General features: G+C 39.9%; 1 protein-coding gene across 4 annotated transcripts in view; it reads right to left on the minus strand.

Moving 5' to 3' along the window:
- Positions 1 to 318: 318 nt before the first annotated feature.
- Positions 319 to 14,982, minus strand: part of LOC118388421 (chemokine-like protein TAFA-1) — a 233,987-nt gene continuing 219,323 nt past the window's right edge. Inside the window, exons 4-6 of one of the 4 annotated variants that reach the window (XR_008144426.1) lie at positions 11,928 to 12,052; positions 9,225 to 9,315; positions 319 to 2,707 (exon numbers count right to left, since the gene is read on the minus strand). Coding sequence is in view for 1 of the 4 variants with exons in the window: in XM_052526739.1 (XP_052382699.1) it covers positions 2,690 to 2,707; positions 11,928 to 12,052 (143 nt within the window). In the remaining 3 variants the exon portion in view is untranslated. Of the gene's footprint in view, positions 2,708 to 7,348; positions 8,113 to 9,224; positions 9,316 to 9,396; positions 9,592 to 11,927; positions 12,053 to 14,982 lie in introns of those variants that run through there. The other 3 variants (XR_008144425.1, XM_052526739.1, XR_004826550.2) reach the window with 3 other exon arrangements.

Below are 14,982 nucleotides of genomic sequence, written 5' to 3' on the forward strand. Positions count from 1 at the left end.
AGAGATGAATGTGTGTGTGTGTGTGTGTGTGTGTGAGCATGTCTGTTTGTATGCATATTTCCACCAGTCATGACTGGTTTTGTTGACATGTTGTTCACTTAGACGAATGGTAGATATCTGTTCATAATATAGATGGAACTTAAAGGAACTTATGAATGTACGCACCACATATTAAGACAGAAAATCTACATTAAAACAGTAAACATTTAGGAAAATTAAACAGGCAATTCAGTATAGAAAATTGCTTTAATTCTGATAAGGCTGTATGTATATCTAATTGGGTTACTGCATGTCTGTTGAATGTGGCTAATACTTTCTCAATGTCTTTTTCAATATCTCAATTGGAAAGGCTTTCAGTAGCTATGTTTCCCTTAACTTGTCCAGTACATTTTTGTCAACATTTAGAATGTTCGCATAGAAAGTACTATAGATGCGACAATTGCATGCCACAGTGCGTTTCCAGTGTACTGCCATGTGGAAAAAACAGCTGGACATAATGACGTTACGGGAGGTAGCCTGTAAAAAGAGAGCATGAATAGAATGCAAGAAATGACTAATATTTGCCATATTCTAATAATTCTCATGCCTACTTATCGCCACAGTCCCTGCCATTGTAGTCATGTAGACCTAGTAGAGAACTGAAACAATTTGATGGTGAAACTTCAAATTGCAATGTAAAGCAATTCAGGCGTTATTGGAAGTCAAGACAATCTTTGTCTTGCAGAGAAACATTATTTTTCTAGTTGAATAAATGGATTTTGCAAGCAGTAGGCATTTACAATTAAATGTGGAGTGAAGTTTTGTAGTTAAATGACAACATCACGTGCGTACCTTCAAAATTATTTGGCAATCATATTTTATTCAAAAAACACAGTTTCCATCATCATCTGTTGCAGTAAGGACACTGTCGAACTGATAAAAATGTATTTGATCTTTAGAATATGTCTCCTACGTCTGCCATTACAAATGTTGCAATGCTTTTTTGTGAGACATTGCTTTTGTCAGATAAACCTGGGTCAATGGAAACCTGCCTACTGTGTCAGTGTGGAATCTACACACAACAACCCTGCTGGTCATCTATGAACGTTTGAACATCTTGGCCATGTGCTGTTATAATCTCTACCTGGCACAGCCAGAAGAGGACTGGCCACCCCTCAGAGCCTAGTTCCTCTCTAGGTTTCTTCCTAGCCACCATGATTATTATTATTTTTTAAAACTTTATTTAACTAGGCAAGTCAGTTAAGAACAGTGGGTTAACTGCCTTGTTCAGGGGCAGAACAACAGATTTTTACCTTGTCAGCTTGGGGATTTTATATAGCAACATTTCGGTTACTGGCCAAATGCTCTAACCACTAGGCTCACCTTATACATCTGCATTGCTTGCTGTTTGGGGTTTTAGGCTGGGTTTCTGTATAGAACTTGTGACATTGGCTGATGTAAAAAGGGCTTCATAAATACATTTGATTGATTGACAGCCATGTCCACACTCATTCTCCATAGCAGACACAGGAATGAAATAAGAACAGGCGTTAACTCTCAGATACTGGGCCCAGTTGCACTGTTATCTCTAATTTAGCACAGAAAAGAGGACGTGGGTCGCTGTTGATTATAGTTTGTTTTGTTAGACAGTTCTGTACAGTGTTTTTATCATCTTTACAGAAGCTAAAGAGATTCCTATCTTCCAAGTACATCACTGAATGGTGAATAAGACCAATACTTTCTCATGATGATCCGGTAAGGCTATTCCAGAGATTCTCAATACAAGCAAACACTGTAAACAGTCCTATACACAGAGAGGAGATTCAACCACTACCTTTGACTAGGAATTCACTGTACTTCATAATCAGGGACAGAAATGAAGAATCCAACAACAGGATCTCCGTGCAGAATATTTTGTTTCACTGTATAAGGGAGCCCACATACTCTTTTTATATGTAATGTATTTATATATGTATATATACACAAAGCATCTTACGTACAAAGAAAAAGCTCCAATGAATTAGATAGAGCATGCCAACAAAGAAGACTTCTGACTGACATGTCAATCATGGACAGTGACTGTGGGCCCCCGGGTTGACCCCTGTGACCTCTCAGTGTCTGTTTACTCAGCGCTCGTTGTTGTTCCTGCGGCATTGTGTTGCGTAGGCAGAGTGAACAGCAGTCAGGGTCACTGCCCAGGCTCCACACAGTAACAGGAAAGCTGGCATGCTGAGATGTCGCTTCTAAGATGGATGCCGTTGACAAGGATGATGAAATAGGTAAAAGCAATCCCCACATAATGTCCCTCCCATGTGCCACTGATCCTGTAGGATCCCCTGCTCAGTAGCACTGAGTCTCAGTGAGGATCATCCAGTTTACCTTTGGGGAGGCGTTAGTGTTTTCAAATAACGTTTTTACAACATCTAAATAACCCCGGCTAAGCTGTTTTCGTTTTGAAGGGGAGAAAAAAAGAGTATTTGGGAAATTGGCCATGGTTGTTCTCGTAGAGTAACACCGACGTGAGGCTCATTGATCAAAAAGGGGATTAGTCTGGTCTAAAACCCTTGGCACCACGCTAGCAAAGCTGTTTTATTTCAGAGGATATCCTTTTTGCGGTCACAGGTAATCCAGTCAGTCGTCGTTGATGTAATGGTTTTAGTCCATTTGGAGGGAGGGGATCCTGGCTGGGAGCCTGCGAGGGAACTCTTTGTTAGGTCCTAGGATGAATCTGAAACACACAGGGAAGAGAAGAAGAGAAACACATACACTTAGATAGAACACAGGCATAGAGACGTGTGAGGATTACACCCAGATTAATTTCTCCATTCCACGTGTCTTTTGAACTGAGAGGCTTTGTACAGCCCATCTCTCTCACCTCTCCTCTGCTGTTTTTGCAACACAATCTCACACTCAGTTTGTGCAAATATGTACAAAAAGTGTTTCAGCAGATGGCATGCATTTTGGTTTGTGGTTTAATTCGTGTGAGACTATAAAAAAAAATGTGCGACTTAACTTGTAGGAAATGACACATTTTTGTGCGACTTCATTCATAGGAAAAAATGTAATTGTGTCCCACATTTATTTATTCTTACGTAGCCTTATTTTATTTTTACTAGTCCCAATGTTGTTTTCTATGCTTGTTTTCAGTTAATACTTTGGGATACTGGTGCTATGTTGGATTTTATGAGGGTTGATAGATTGAAGTAAAAAGCTGTATTTGATTGATTTGATCTTAACCAATACTCCTCATCATTTGAATGCTTCTGGTATTTTTGCAAACGACATAAGTGATCACTGTGCGAGAGGTGGTAAAGTCCCTGTTGCAGCTTTCACTTTCTTCTGCTAGATTGGTGGCTGCGTTGGGATCACGTCCAGCTCACGTCGAGTTATGTGATCTAGTGGTGGGAAGCATTCTGTTTTTCCACATTGTGTTGGGTATATCTAGTGAACAATGGATAAGCAGCAATGGGCATGACAGATAGAAGTAGTCACTACAGGTGTGATCAAGCCTCACATCAAAGTTGCCTGAAGCTGAATGGAAAGTGCTATGCCCTTACCAGTTATTCAGAAGAAAATCCTCTGTGTATGTCTATTTGAAATAAATTAACTTACTAGTGTGGACCTTAAACAAAGACATTCTACACATGTATGTAGACCTGTTTAAAGTGTTATTACAACCATGGTGTTCTTTTGTTACTGAAGCTTATACATCTAATAACATGACAATGATCCACATCACATGGGTAGACAAATAATGGAAGTGTGTTAAGCAAAAAAACACAACTATTATTTTTTATCCATACTGTTCTGATCTAATGAGATGGATGTAGGATTGGCCTAGAATCAAGGCTTTTCCAAGTCATAAAGAACGAAGCTCGGCCCCTCTTGGTTCTCACTGGCGAAGACTTCAATCAAGTTAGGGGTTATATGTCTGACTCTCCTACATAACTTATACCCCAGAGGTTGTAAATAAACAACTTTTAAGGTGATAACTTGTATCATTATTATAGGGCTGTGAAACCCATAGCCTAATTGCTTCACAATGAACATTTTTCACAGGAAATTGCAGTTGACATTGAACATAGCTTGGTTAGGGTATTTAATTCATTTCAGACTCTCCTATGCCACTATTCCTAACATCTTATACCACGTAGGTTGAAATAAACCCTTTTTCAGGTGATATAACTTGTATCATTATTATGTGAAACCCATAGCCGAATAGCTTCAGAATGAACATTTCTCACCATTTATTTACGGAGAGCAATTTCCATTTTATAAAAGGTAGTGCCCATTTATTTACAGTAGTGTTGATGAATTATTGCTTTCTTCAGTGGAAATACAGAATATGTATAAAAATGCCAAATATACCAAAAGCTAAATCAAGCAGAGATTTATAACTATTTAACCATGTTCATCATTACTGAAACATGCAAACTACAAAACAATGAATACATTATCTTATATACTATATACAAACACTTTATTAGAAATAATTCATACAAAAGCCAAGAGTTGGCTATAACATGAGTACAAACAGAGTGTGTGTATATGTGTATAAGGGTTGCTGTGCGTGTGGGTGTATTATGGTGTGTATTATAATTTACCATTATAAAATGTATCCCCATTCCCCAATCAATACCACCATTTTTTTAACCAACCTGGCAACCCCAATAAAATTCGACATAGCCTTGAACAAAATGCATTTTGAAAGAAAGTATGTAATGTACACAAAAAAGTGAAGCCTTGTATTAAAAGCATTATGAAGAAAATTGTGTAATGTTGGCTTCATGAAATGTGAAATGAAGAAAATGGTGTAGGCCTACTGTTGCCTACATGGAAAAGGGGCCTTTCTGACTACTAAGTGAACCAGTATCTCAAAGTATTAAGTGAAAACAAGCATAGAAAACAGTATTGGCATTAATAAAAAACAAAACAATGTAAGGCTACTATTATATTATAATTATTTTGGTGACAACCTGGTTGATTAACAATATTGGGTTGTTATATATATATAAATAAATGTGGCAGTGTAGGACAACATTGCCCATCATGCATTACTCTAATAACTTTATTAGAGCAAAGGTTGTTTCTGAAGTTTTTCCCAAATAAATATGTTTTCCTGTGAATGAAGTCGCACAAAAATGTCTGTATTTTTTTAGCCAAACAAAAATGCACAAAATCTGCTGAAATACTTTTTGTACACATTTGCACAAATTGAGTGTAAGATTGTGTTGGTTATTGCTAAAAAACAGACAGAATTTGTGAGCGTAAACAACATTGAAACTGAGGTACATTCTCATCCATAGGATAGCGGAGTTTCAGTGCAAAAAAACCTTGGTGTGTTTCCATTGTGTGTATATCTGCTCTGGGTAACATCACTGTGGTATATTTTGGCCTGTTATTTCACACTGCTTTGCCCACGATCAATGTCCTGGAACAGCCTGTGCTTCCTCTAACAGAACCAGCCAATCACCTCACAAGGATTTCAGTCTGTCTGTCTGAGCCCAGTGAAAGGACTTTGGTCCCGCTAAAAGGGATATAAGCCTGACCGTTTTCCTTTTGATTTTAGTTCAACAACTCTTATTTAGTGTCAGTAGTGAATCTGGCTGGATTTCAATGGCACATTGTGCAGGCCTCAGACAGCTATTGAAGACTTGGCTTTTTAGTCCCAAGGCTGAACAAAGTTGTCAATACATTCATGAAATAGACTACACAAACTTTACCTACTGCATGCCTTTTGTCTTTTCTTGGTTATACCCACACCATGTTTTCTAAGGTTGACAGTGTGCCTCAATATATAATCTAAAAGTTAATGTCCCCTAACAAATGTGATATATTTGGTATTTCTTCAAATGCTAATTTACAGAACAACATTCACAGCAATCTATCTAATTAAAACTGTGACAATCTCTGGTGTTTTCCTAAATCCCGTGTAAGAACCAGAAATGAAGACAGAGAACAGGGTACCTTGCACATTGTGGGGCTAGTTAAAAACCCAAACCCAGTGGCTCTGGTTTCTCCCTCATACTGCTCACACTAACATTTCCATGCACTGGTCTCTGCTATTGGCAACCAGCTGTGTGTGTGATTGAGACAAGGCACAGGACCCTGGGGGACCCCTTGGGCCCCTGGGCACAGCTCATACTGACAGGTCTGTGTAGTAATTTGGAGATAGAGGGAGTGGATGGTGAAATGATGTGGAGTTTGATAACTTTTCTCTCTCACAGGTCAGACTGCTCATGTTGTACTGTAAGTGGTCCTGTGCTGATCTACTGATCTGTTACCTTTTTTCAAAGTTTGGAGTGATACAGGGGTGGCAGGGTAGCCTAGTGGTTAGAGTGTTGGACTAGAAACCAGAAGTTTGCAAGTTCAAACCCCTGAGCTGACAAGGTACAAATCTGTCGTCCCCTGAACAGGCAGTTAACCCACGGTTCCTAGGCCGTCATTGAAAATAAGAATTTGTTCTTAACTGACTTGCCTAATTAAATAAAGGTAAAAAAATATATATTGTTTTCACAACCATAAAGGAAAGCCTTTACTGTACCATGAAGACTCGATCGTGTCCATATGTAGTTTGACTCTTTTCTCTTTACCACTCTCAGAAAAAAGGATGCTATCTAGAACCTTAAAAAGTCTTCTTCGGCTTTCTCAATTGGAGAACCCTTTTTGGTTGCAAGTAGAATAAACCCTTTTGGCTTCTACAGAGGGCTCTACCTGGAACAAAAAAGAGCTCTACCTGGAACAAAAAAGGGTTCTCCTATGGGGACAGCAGAGGAACCCATTAGAGAGTAGAACCAGCCCCTCTTGTTAGAAAGCTAATCGTTAAGGCCTAGTAGGTCCAGCATTTGCATCATCTCTATCAACCAACAAGATGCAAAATGGTGCCGTGTTCCAGCAGAGTGACCTCTAAAATAACCAGAGCAGAAGCAGGTTGTCATTACGTCTGCATCTCCCACAGAGAGACAGAAGAGAGACAGACCGAATCCCACAGAGGTTTGTTACACTCAACACAGGAAACTATATGCAAATGCTGTCATTTCAGCTGTCGTCTGTTCCGTCCCCTTCTGTGGAAATGAGCAGAGCAGCAGCAGGTAGGGATGGATTGGAGAAGGATTTTCAAACTATTGCTTTTTTTCCTGTTAGAAACTAAGCACTCTGCATTCTAATTTACTAGCCACATTAAAATGCAATTTACTCAGACCTCAGTAAGTAAAAAGAGCCAAGGACAATTGCCTTAGCGAAATAATTTAGACATTCTCTCTCCTTCTGTTTTTCGTTAAGTGCTGAACACTTCTACTCCATTTGCAGAGCAACTTCTTTGAAAAGCAATGAAACACCCAGACGGAACAGAAAACTCCAGACAACGACAACATATATCAAGATCAATTTAATGTGACATTGACAATGGGTATAGAACAAAAAGAGTAGAGGAAAGTAGTACCGTTCACATTACATGAACCATGTGGATGGATAGTTCATGTAAAGTGTTACCAAACAAATATGGGACGTGGAAAACATGAGTGCTTGGTGATGATCATTTCTTGTGTGGAGTGTTTTCGATTGATTGTTTTATGATTTCTCTTATTCAACACATTTGATGGTAATGCATCTGCTGGCAGGTAACTTTGCTCTGATCAAGCCTCCCAGATGGGATATATCCTGCTGTTGTGACTGGCTCGAAAAGGTGCCTTCTGTTACTTCTAATAGACAACATGTGGCTCTTGAAACAGCAATGTAAATACTGAATCTGAATACTGAGGCAACAGCTCGGAAACTCCCAAAGTCCTGGGCTAATAGACTTATAACTATCTGGTCTGGTAGGGATTCTTGATAATATTGAAAGCTTCAAATAACTAGATAATTTTAACAAAAGGGGCAGGTAGGCAGAATGATGATATTTCTCATTTCACTTTCTTTTGTTCTCTCCCTTTTACTTGTAATTGTCACCAACATAATTGTATGGTGGGAGCAGAAATGGATTGATCTATTTAGCCAGTGGAGCAGGTAATGTGGCTCTATGCTGGGCTTGTGTTTTGGTGGGGTCTCTCCCCACTTCCCTTCACTGTGACTTCCTCATACAAAAGGCCTGCCTTGTCTGATGCTGATACAGAACAGGCAAGCAGGGCTCCCTCTCTGAAAGACAGAAAGACAAAAGACAAAAAACAAGGGTATCAGACACTCACTTTGGCAGTGTCTTATTTTCATGCCAATTAAAAAATGGTAAGCTGCTGTATTTATGTGTATGAGTTGGTGTGTATGTGTGCCTGATCACATTTCACTGAGAATGTTAAGAGAGAAATTAAACCCTGCAGGTGAAATGAAAATTTAAAAAGGATTTAGTGGTGTGTAACAGAACAAATACAGATGAGGTTATCTGCCCTCAATGCAGAAAGAATGAAAGATGTTGATTAAACCAGAGAAATGCAGAGAGAGAATAAAACCCTTTTATGTTGTCTATTGTCTATGCTGTCCACTGATAGCTGCCCCCCTACCCCATCAGAGGCAGATCAGGACATAAAGCACCCTGATGATAAGAACCCACACAACGAGTGGCACCCAAGAAAACACACATGTGCACGCATACACACACACACACAAACAAACGCACGCACACACACACACACACACACACACACACACACACACACACCACACACCACACACCACACACCACACACACACACACACACACACACACAAAATGAACACATCAGATTGGGGATGGCAGACTAGGACTATGCACTGTAATCTAATTCACACAGTGCCCAGTAGCAAAACAGGACATGAAACAAAATGAGTGAATGGACGAGAGAGAGGGACTGGTCCTACTATTACACACTGATCCGATCACTGCAGAAAGTTGTCAGGGCTGGACCTGTGTCTCTGTGTCTGTGTGTACATGTTTGTGTGTGTGTTTGCATGCATGTGTGTGTGTTGACAGCTGGCAATATATGTATTTTTATTTCTTAGATATTTTTTTATTTATTGACAAACCTGATTTTGATTTACTTGTGTTGCAATTGTTGCATGTGTTATAGTGTAATTTGCAGTCTTGAGTGGGAGGGAGAGTGAAGCGTATTTGTGTCAAGCCTGCCTACTCATGCACAGCATGTAAACACACACACTTGATTATTTTCCCTGAGTATGTGGGTTAATGAGAAATCAGTGAACATGAGTCAGTCAGTCCCACTCCCATAGTTGTGTTTGAAGTGAAGTGCACATGAAGAAGAGCTGGAGAGACTAACCTTTACAGAAGCAAGAATGCAGCTCAGTTTCTGTTGAAGCATCCTCTGCATTTTGCTTCCAGAGCTAAAAAGGTGAGTATGGCGCAGTGTTCTGCAAAGAGAGGGTCAAGAGAAAATGTTGATGTGTATATTTAGGAGAAAAAAACTTTAGTAGAGACTTTGCCTTTCTTACCCTAATGTACCAAACAGGATCCACTCCTATTCACTGATATGAGTCTAGATCACTTCTCAGTACTGCACATACTAACTGATTCCTATGAAGAGTATTTAGGAGAGCTGTTCTCAAACTTCTCCTCTGGGACCCCCAGACATGTCACAATGTTGTTGTAGCCCTGAACTAGCTCACCTGATTCACATACTCACCTGATTCACCTTGATGATTAGTACACAAGTTGAATCAGGTGTGCTAGCTCTGGAATTGATCAAATACATGGAACAACTGGGGGTCCCCAATGAGAGGTTTGTGAACCACTGATTCAGGAAATATCCTTGGCAACAAGAAGGTTCCTCGAAGGTTACATAAAACTTATGAAACACTTTTCACTTTTTTGTCCAAAGAATGCATTCAGAGATGCATTCTTAAAGTTGGCTTTGTACTGTATCAGAGCGCTTACCTTGACAGGCTGGCAAAATCGTACCATCCGGTCAACTTCTTTTCACTTTTAGGGTGGGGGCTTGGAATAGTAAAGTAGTATAGACTGTGTACTGTATAAGCATGCGGGACAACCTTGAAAAGCTCTGTGTGGTCTAACCTGCCCTAGCTGTTCCTTTCACTACAATCACATTAGTCTCTGTTTCTATTCAAAGTCATGGTTACGAATCACTAAGAGAAGGGGGAGGCAGCACTCGGTCTGGGGAGTCAATCGAATGAATCCAAATCTGGTGATCAACCTGTCACGGAGTGTTAGATGGGCTTTTGCTTCAGGGACATTATTCCTTTTATTATTTTCATTTCTTATGGTGGATTTGTCATCTTGTTTTTTATAAACTGCCTGGCAGTGGAAATATACAGTACTTGCTCTTAGCTAAGTTTATATTTCTAAAGAGATTAAACCTCAGGCAAAACCAGGATGTTTCTCACTGCTTTGCTTACACTTTTCTGGCACAGGTCATTAGTGCTTACAGCTTAAAAACCCACCTCACGACAAAGAAACACAAGAAAATACAAAAGTATGTGGACACCCTTTGAAATGAGTAGATTTGGCTATTTCAGCCACCCCTGTTGCTGACAGGTGTATAAAATCTCCATATACAAACATTGGCAGTAGATTGACCTTGAAGAGCTCAGTGACTTTCAACGTAGCACCGTCATAGGATGCCAACTTTCCAACAAGTCAGTTTGTCAAATGTCTGCCTTGCTAAAGCTGCCCCAGTCAACTGTAAGTGCTGTTATTGTGAAGTGGAAATGTCTAGGAGCAACAACGACTCAGCTGTGAAATGGTAGCCCACACAAGCTCACAGAACGGAACCGCCAAGTGCTGAAGTGTGTAGCGTGTAAAACTCATCTGATCACCATGCGCAGTGCTAAGCGACGGCTGTAGTGGTGTAGAGCTCGCTGCCATTGGACTCTGGAGCAGTGGAAACACGATTTCTGGAGTGATGAATCACGCTTTACCAACTGGCAGTCTGATGGACGAATCTGGGTTTGGCACATGCCAGGAAAACACTACCTGACCCAATGCATATTGCCATGTTTAAAGTTTGGTGGAGGAGGAAAAATTGGGCTTTTTTTTATGGTTCGGGCTAGGCCCCTAAGTTAGGGAAATCTTAACGCTATAACATACAATGACATTCTAAACGATTCTGTGCTTCCAACTTTATGGCAACAGTTTGGGGAAGGCCCTTTCCTGTTTCAGCATGACAATGCCCCCGTTCACAAAGCGAGGTCCATACAGAAATTGTTGGTTGAGATAGTTGTGCAAGAACTTGACTGGCCTGCACAGAGCCCTGACCTCAACCCCATCGAACACCTTTGGGATGAATTGGAATGCCGACATCAGTGCCCGACCTCACTAATGCATTTGTGGCTGAATGGAAGCAAGTCCACGCACCAATGTTCCAACATCTAGTGGAAAGCTTCCAAAGAAGAGTGGAGGCTGTTATAGCAGCAAAGAGTGGACAAACTCCATAGTAATGCCTATGATTTTTAAATGAGATGTTCCACGAGCAGGTGTCCAGATACTTTTGGTAATGTAGTGTATGTCATGTGTCTAGTGCATGCTTTATTTCTGTTTGAGTTTGAAAATATATGTATTTCATATCAAATAACAGGAGATGATTACCCAAATTAGAGTAATGGGACAGCAGATGAGATCCTACCACAGTATATCAGTAGATGTACTAAATCATTTCCATCAGAAGTGTCTTGTCCAACTATGGTCAATCAGGTTCTAGTTACCGACTTTTCTAAAGGTTGTAGTTAAGTGAGGCCTCCTCACCACGTCTCACTTAAATAACAGATTCACACAGCTTATCTATCAAAATCTATAGCCATTGTGAGAGTAACTTGTGTGTGTGTGTGTGTGTGTGTGTGTGTGTGTGTGTGTGTGTGTGTGTGTGTGTGTGTGTGTGTGTGTGTGTGTGTGTGTGTGTGTGTGTGTGTGTGTGTGTGTGTGTGCGTGTGTGTGTGTGTGTGTGTGTGTGTGTGTTTTTGTGCATGTGAATGTTTGAGTGAGTGACTCTAGTGCCGGTGCAGAGTCTCACCCTTGTGGTCTTGATCTTGTTCCCAGAGGAGCACATCCATCCAGAGTTATCAGGCAGAGTCTTACACTCCTCTCCCTCCAGACAGGGCTCCATCTCACACCACCACTTCCCAATCACAATGGACGCTGCCGGCGGGAGAGAGACACATAGAGAGAGAGGGCTGAGTTCACCCTGTCATCACGCACAGATACACAGTCACACACAATTAGGGTTGTTAAGCTACTGCTAGGTTACAATAGTTAAAATAATCTTCAGTAATTTGGGTAATTAACAAAAAATCTATGGCAATCTACAGTATCGTAACTTTGGTCATTTACACTTGAATAACTTATTTTTTTTATTCATATATAGCATACATTTTTTCTATCCTTGTCCATTTTTGTCCATGAGTTTCTAGTAGATAGACCATATCATTCAAGAGGAAATTACCTAATTAATGAAAAAAGCATCTATCCAACAATGGCATTATTTTCTCTTCCAACTATCAATGTTATTCACAACTGCCACCATTTTGACGCCAAATCATTGACGGAAAAAACATACTGACAGTCAAATAAATAGTGTGTAAAAAATATACTGTATAGAAAGGATATTTCATGCCGAAACCCTCATTCTAAACACCATTGGTATACACTAAGTTGATGGTTTACATACAGTACCAGTCAAAAGTTTGGACACATCTACTCATTTAAATGTTTTTTTTATTTATTTGTACTATTTTCTACATTGTAGAATAATAGTGAAGACACTTTTGAAATAACATGACATCTTTGCACACTCTTGGCATTCTCTCAACCAGCTTCATGAGGTAGTCACCTGGAATGCTTTTCCAACAGTCTTGAAGGAGTTCCCACATATGCTGAGCACTTGTAGGCTGCTTTCCCTTCACTCTACGATCCGACTCATCTCAAACACTCAATTTGGTTGAGGTCGGTGGATTGTGGGGGCCAGGTCATCTGATGGAACACTCCATCACTCTCCTTCTTGGTGAAATAGCCCTTACACAGCCTGGAGGTGTGTTTTGGGTCACGCCATCCCAAACCAGATGGTATCACTGCAGAATGCTGTGGTAGCCATGCTTGTTAAGTGTGCCTTGAATTCTAATTTCATCATTGACGGTGTCACCATCAAAGAATATTGACACCTCCTCCTCCATGCTTCAATGGTGGGAACCACACATGCGGACATCATCCGTTCACCTACTCTGCGTCTCACAAAGACACTGCGGTTGTAACCAAAAATCTCAAATTTTGACTCATCTGACCAAAGGATAGATTTCCACCGGTCTAATGTCCATTGCTCGTGTTTCTTGGCCCAAGCAAGTCTCTTATTGGTGTCATTTAGTAGTGGTTTCTTTGCAGCAATTCAACCATGAATGCCTGATTTTCGCAGTCTCTAAACAGTTGATGTTGAGATGTGGCTGCTAATTGAACTCTGTGAAGCATTTATTTGGGCTGCAATCTGAGGTGCAGTTAATTGCCGATTTCTGAGGCTTGTAACTCTAATGAACTTATCCTCTGCAGCAGAGGTAACTCTGTGTCTTCCTTTCCTGTGGCGGTCCTCATGAGAGCCAGTTTCATCATAGCATTTTATGTTTTTTTCGACAGCACTTGAAGAACTTTTCAATGTTCTTGAAATGTTCCGCACTGACTGACCTTCATGTCTTAAAGTAATGAGGGACTGTCATTTCTCTTTGCTTATTTGAGCTGTTCTTGCCATAATATGGACTTGTTCTTTTACCAAATATATTCTGTATACCACCCCTACCATGTTACAGCACAACTGATTGGCTAAAACGCATTAAGAAGGTAAGAAATTCCACAAATGAACTTTTAACGAGGCACACCTGTTAATTGAAATGCTTTCCAGGTGACTACCTCATGAAGCTGGTTGAGAGAATGCCAAGATTGTGCAAAGCTGTCATCAAGGCAAGGAGTGGATACTTTGAAGAATCTCTAAAATATATTTGGATTTATTTACCACTTTTTTGGTTATTACATGATTCCATATGTGTTATTTCATAGTTGTGATGTCTTCACTATTATTCTACAATGTAGAAAATAGTAAAATTAAGAATAACCCGGGAATGAGTGGATTTGTTCAAACTTTTGACTGGAACTGTATATAAAATCCTTGAAAGATACCAACATTCTGGTAGTTTACTGGTAAACTTTGAAGGTATCCAATAATATACCTTCTCTTTGCAACCCTACACACAATATGGCACACAGGCGCGGGCGCAGACACAAACACAATGAGGGAAAATACAGCCCTTCAATATGGTGAAAAGGTCCTCAAGCGAACAGTCTGGTGATAAGACCCGTACACATTTCTAAATGATTGTTTTTTCATTCTTCCTCGCTCAGAGCATTTTGTACCGTTTCTGAAATTAAACTCACTGTTGACAATAATGTCTGCCCAAACTGTGATTAATCATTATTTTGTTTTAATATAGCAACATTGCATGAAGAGGCAGTAATCTTATTTTTAATCAAAAGTAATTGCCTCTCATTAACATCTACAAAATACGTCCTCTAGCTATTAGACAATACAAAACACTGAGATGTGTGCGTGTTTATGTGTGTGTGCGTTTGCCTGTATCTATTGTTGGTCTATTCAAACCTATACATTCAAACCTATAAAGTAAAGTATATACTTTGTGTCGTCCATGTATCTTGATGCTTCTGTTCCCAGTCACAGATTTGTTTCATATAGAAACTCTATTCGCATTGAAAGCAATGAGCCAGAGTGAGTATGTGTGGTATTTGTCCTGCATGATCTTATTTTCTCCCACAAAATTACTTGTACTATATGTACTTCAAGCTGCCAAGAAGGCATTATTATTCTCTCTTTAACTGGATAGGGTTGTAAGGTTAAATGTCAAGATGTCAAAATAGACATTCGTTTTTCAAATTCACATCCTGTTTCACCTTTTTTGGCAAAAAATGCTGCAGTCGGCGTAACCAAGGTTACAGGGAAGCAAGTCTCTGTAAGCACGTCTTCACTTCTTATTATAAAAAAACACAGGATACAGTGAAGTTCCTGTGCATCATTG

Source organism: Oncorhynchus keta, chromosome 10 (genome assembly GCF_023373465.1).
Source record: "Oncorhynchus keta strain PuntledgeMale-10-30-2019 chromosome 10, Oket_V2, whole genome shotgun sequence".
Taxonomy (NCBI): Eukaryota; Metazoa; Chordata; class Actinopteri; order Salmoniformes; family Salmonidae; genus Oncorhynchus; species Oncorhynchus keta.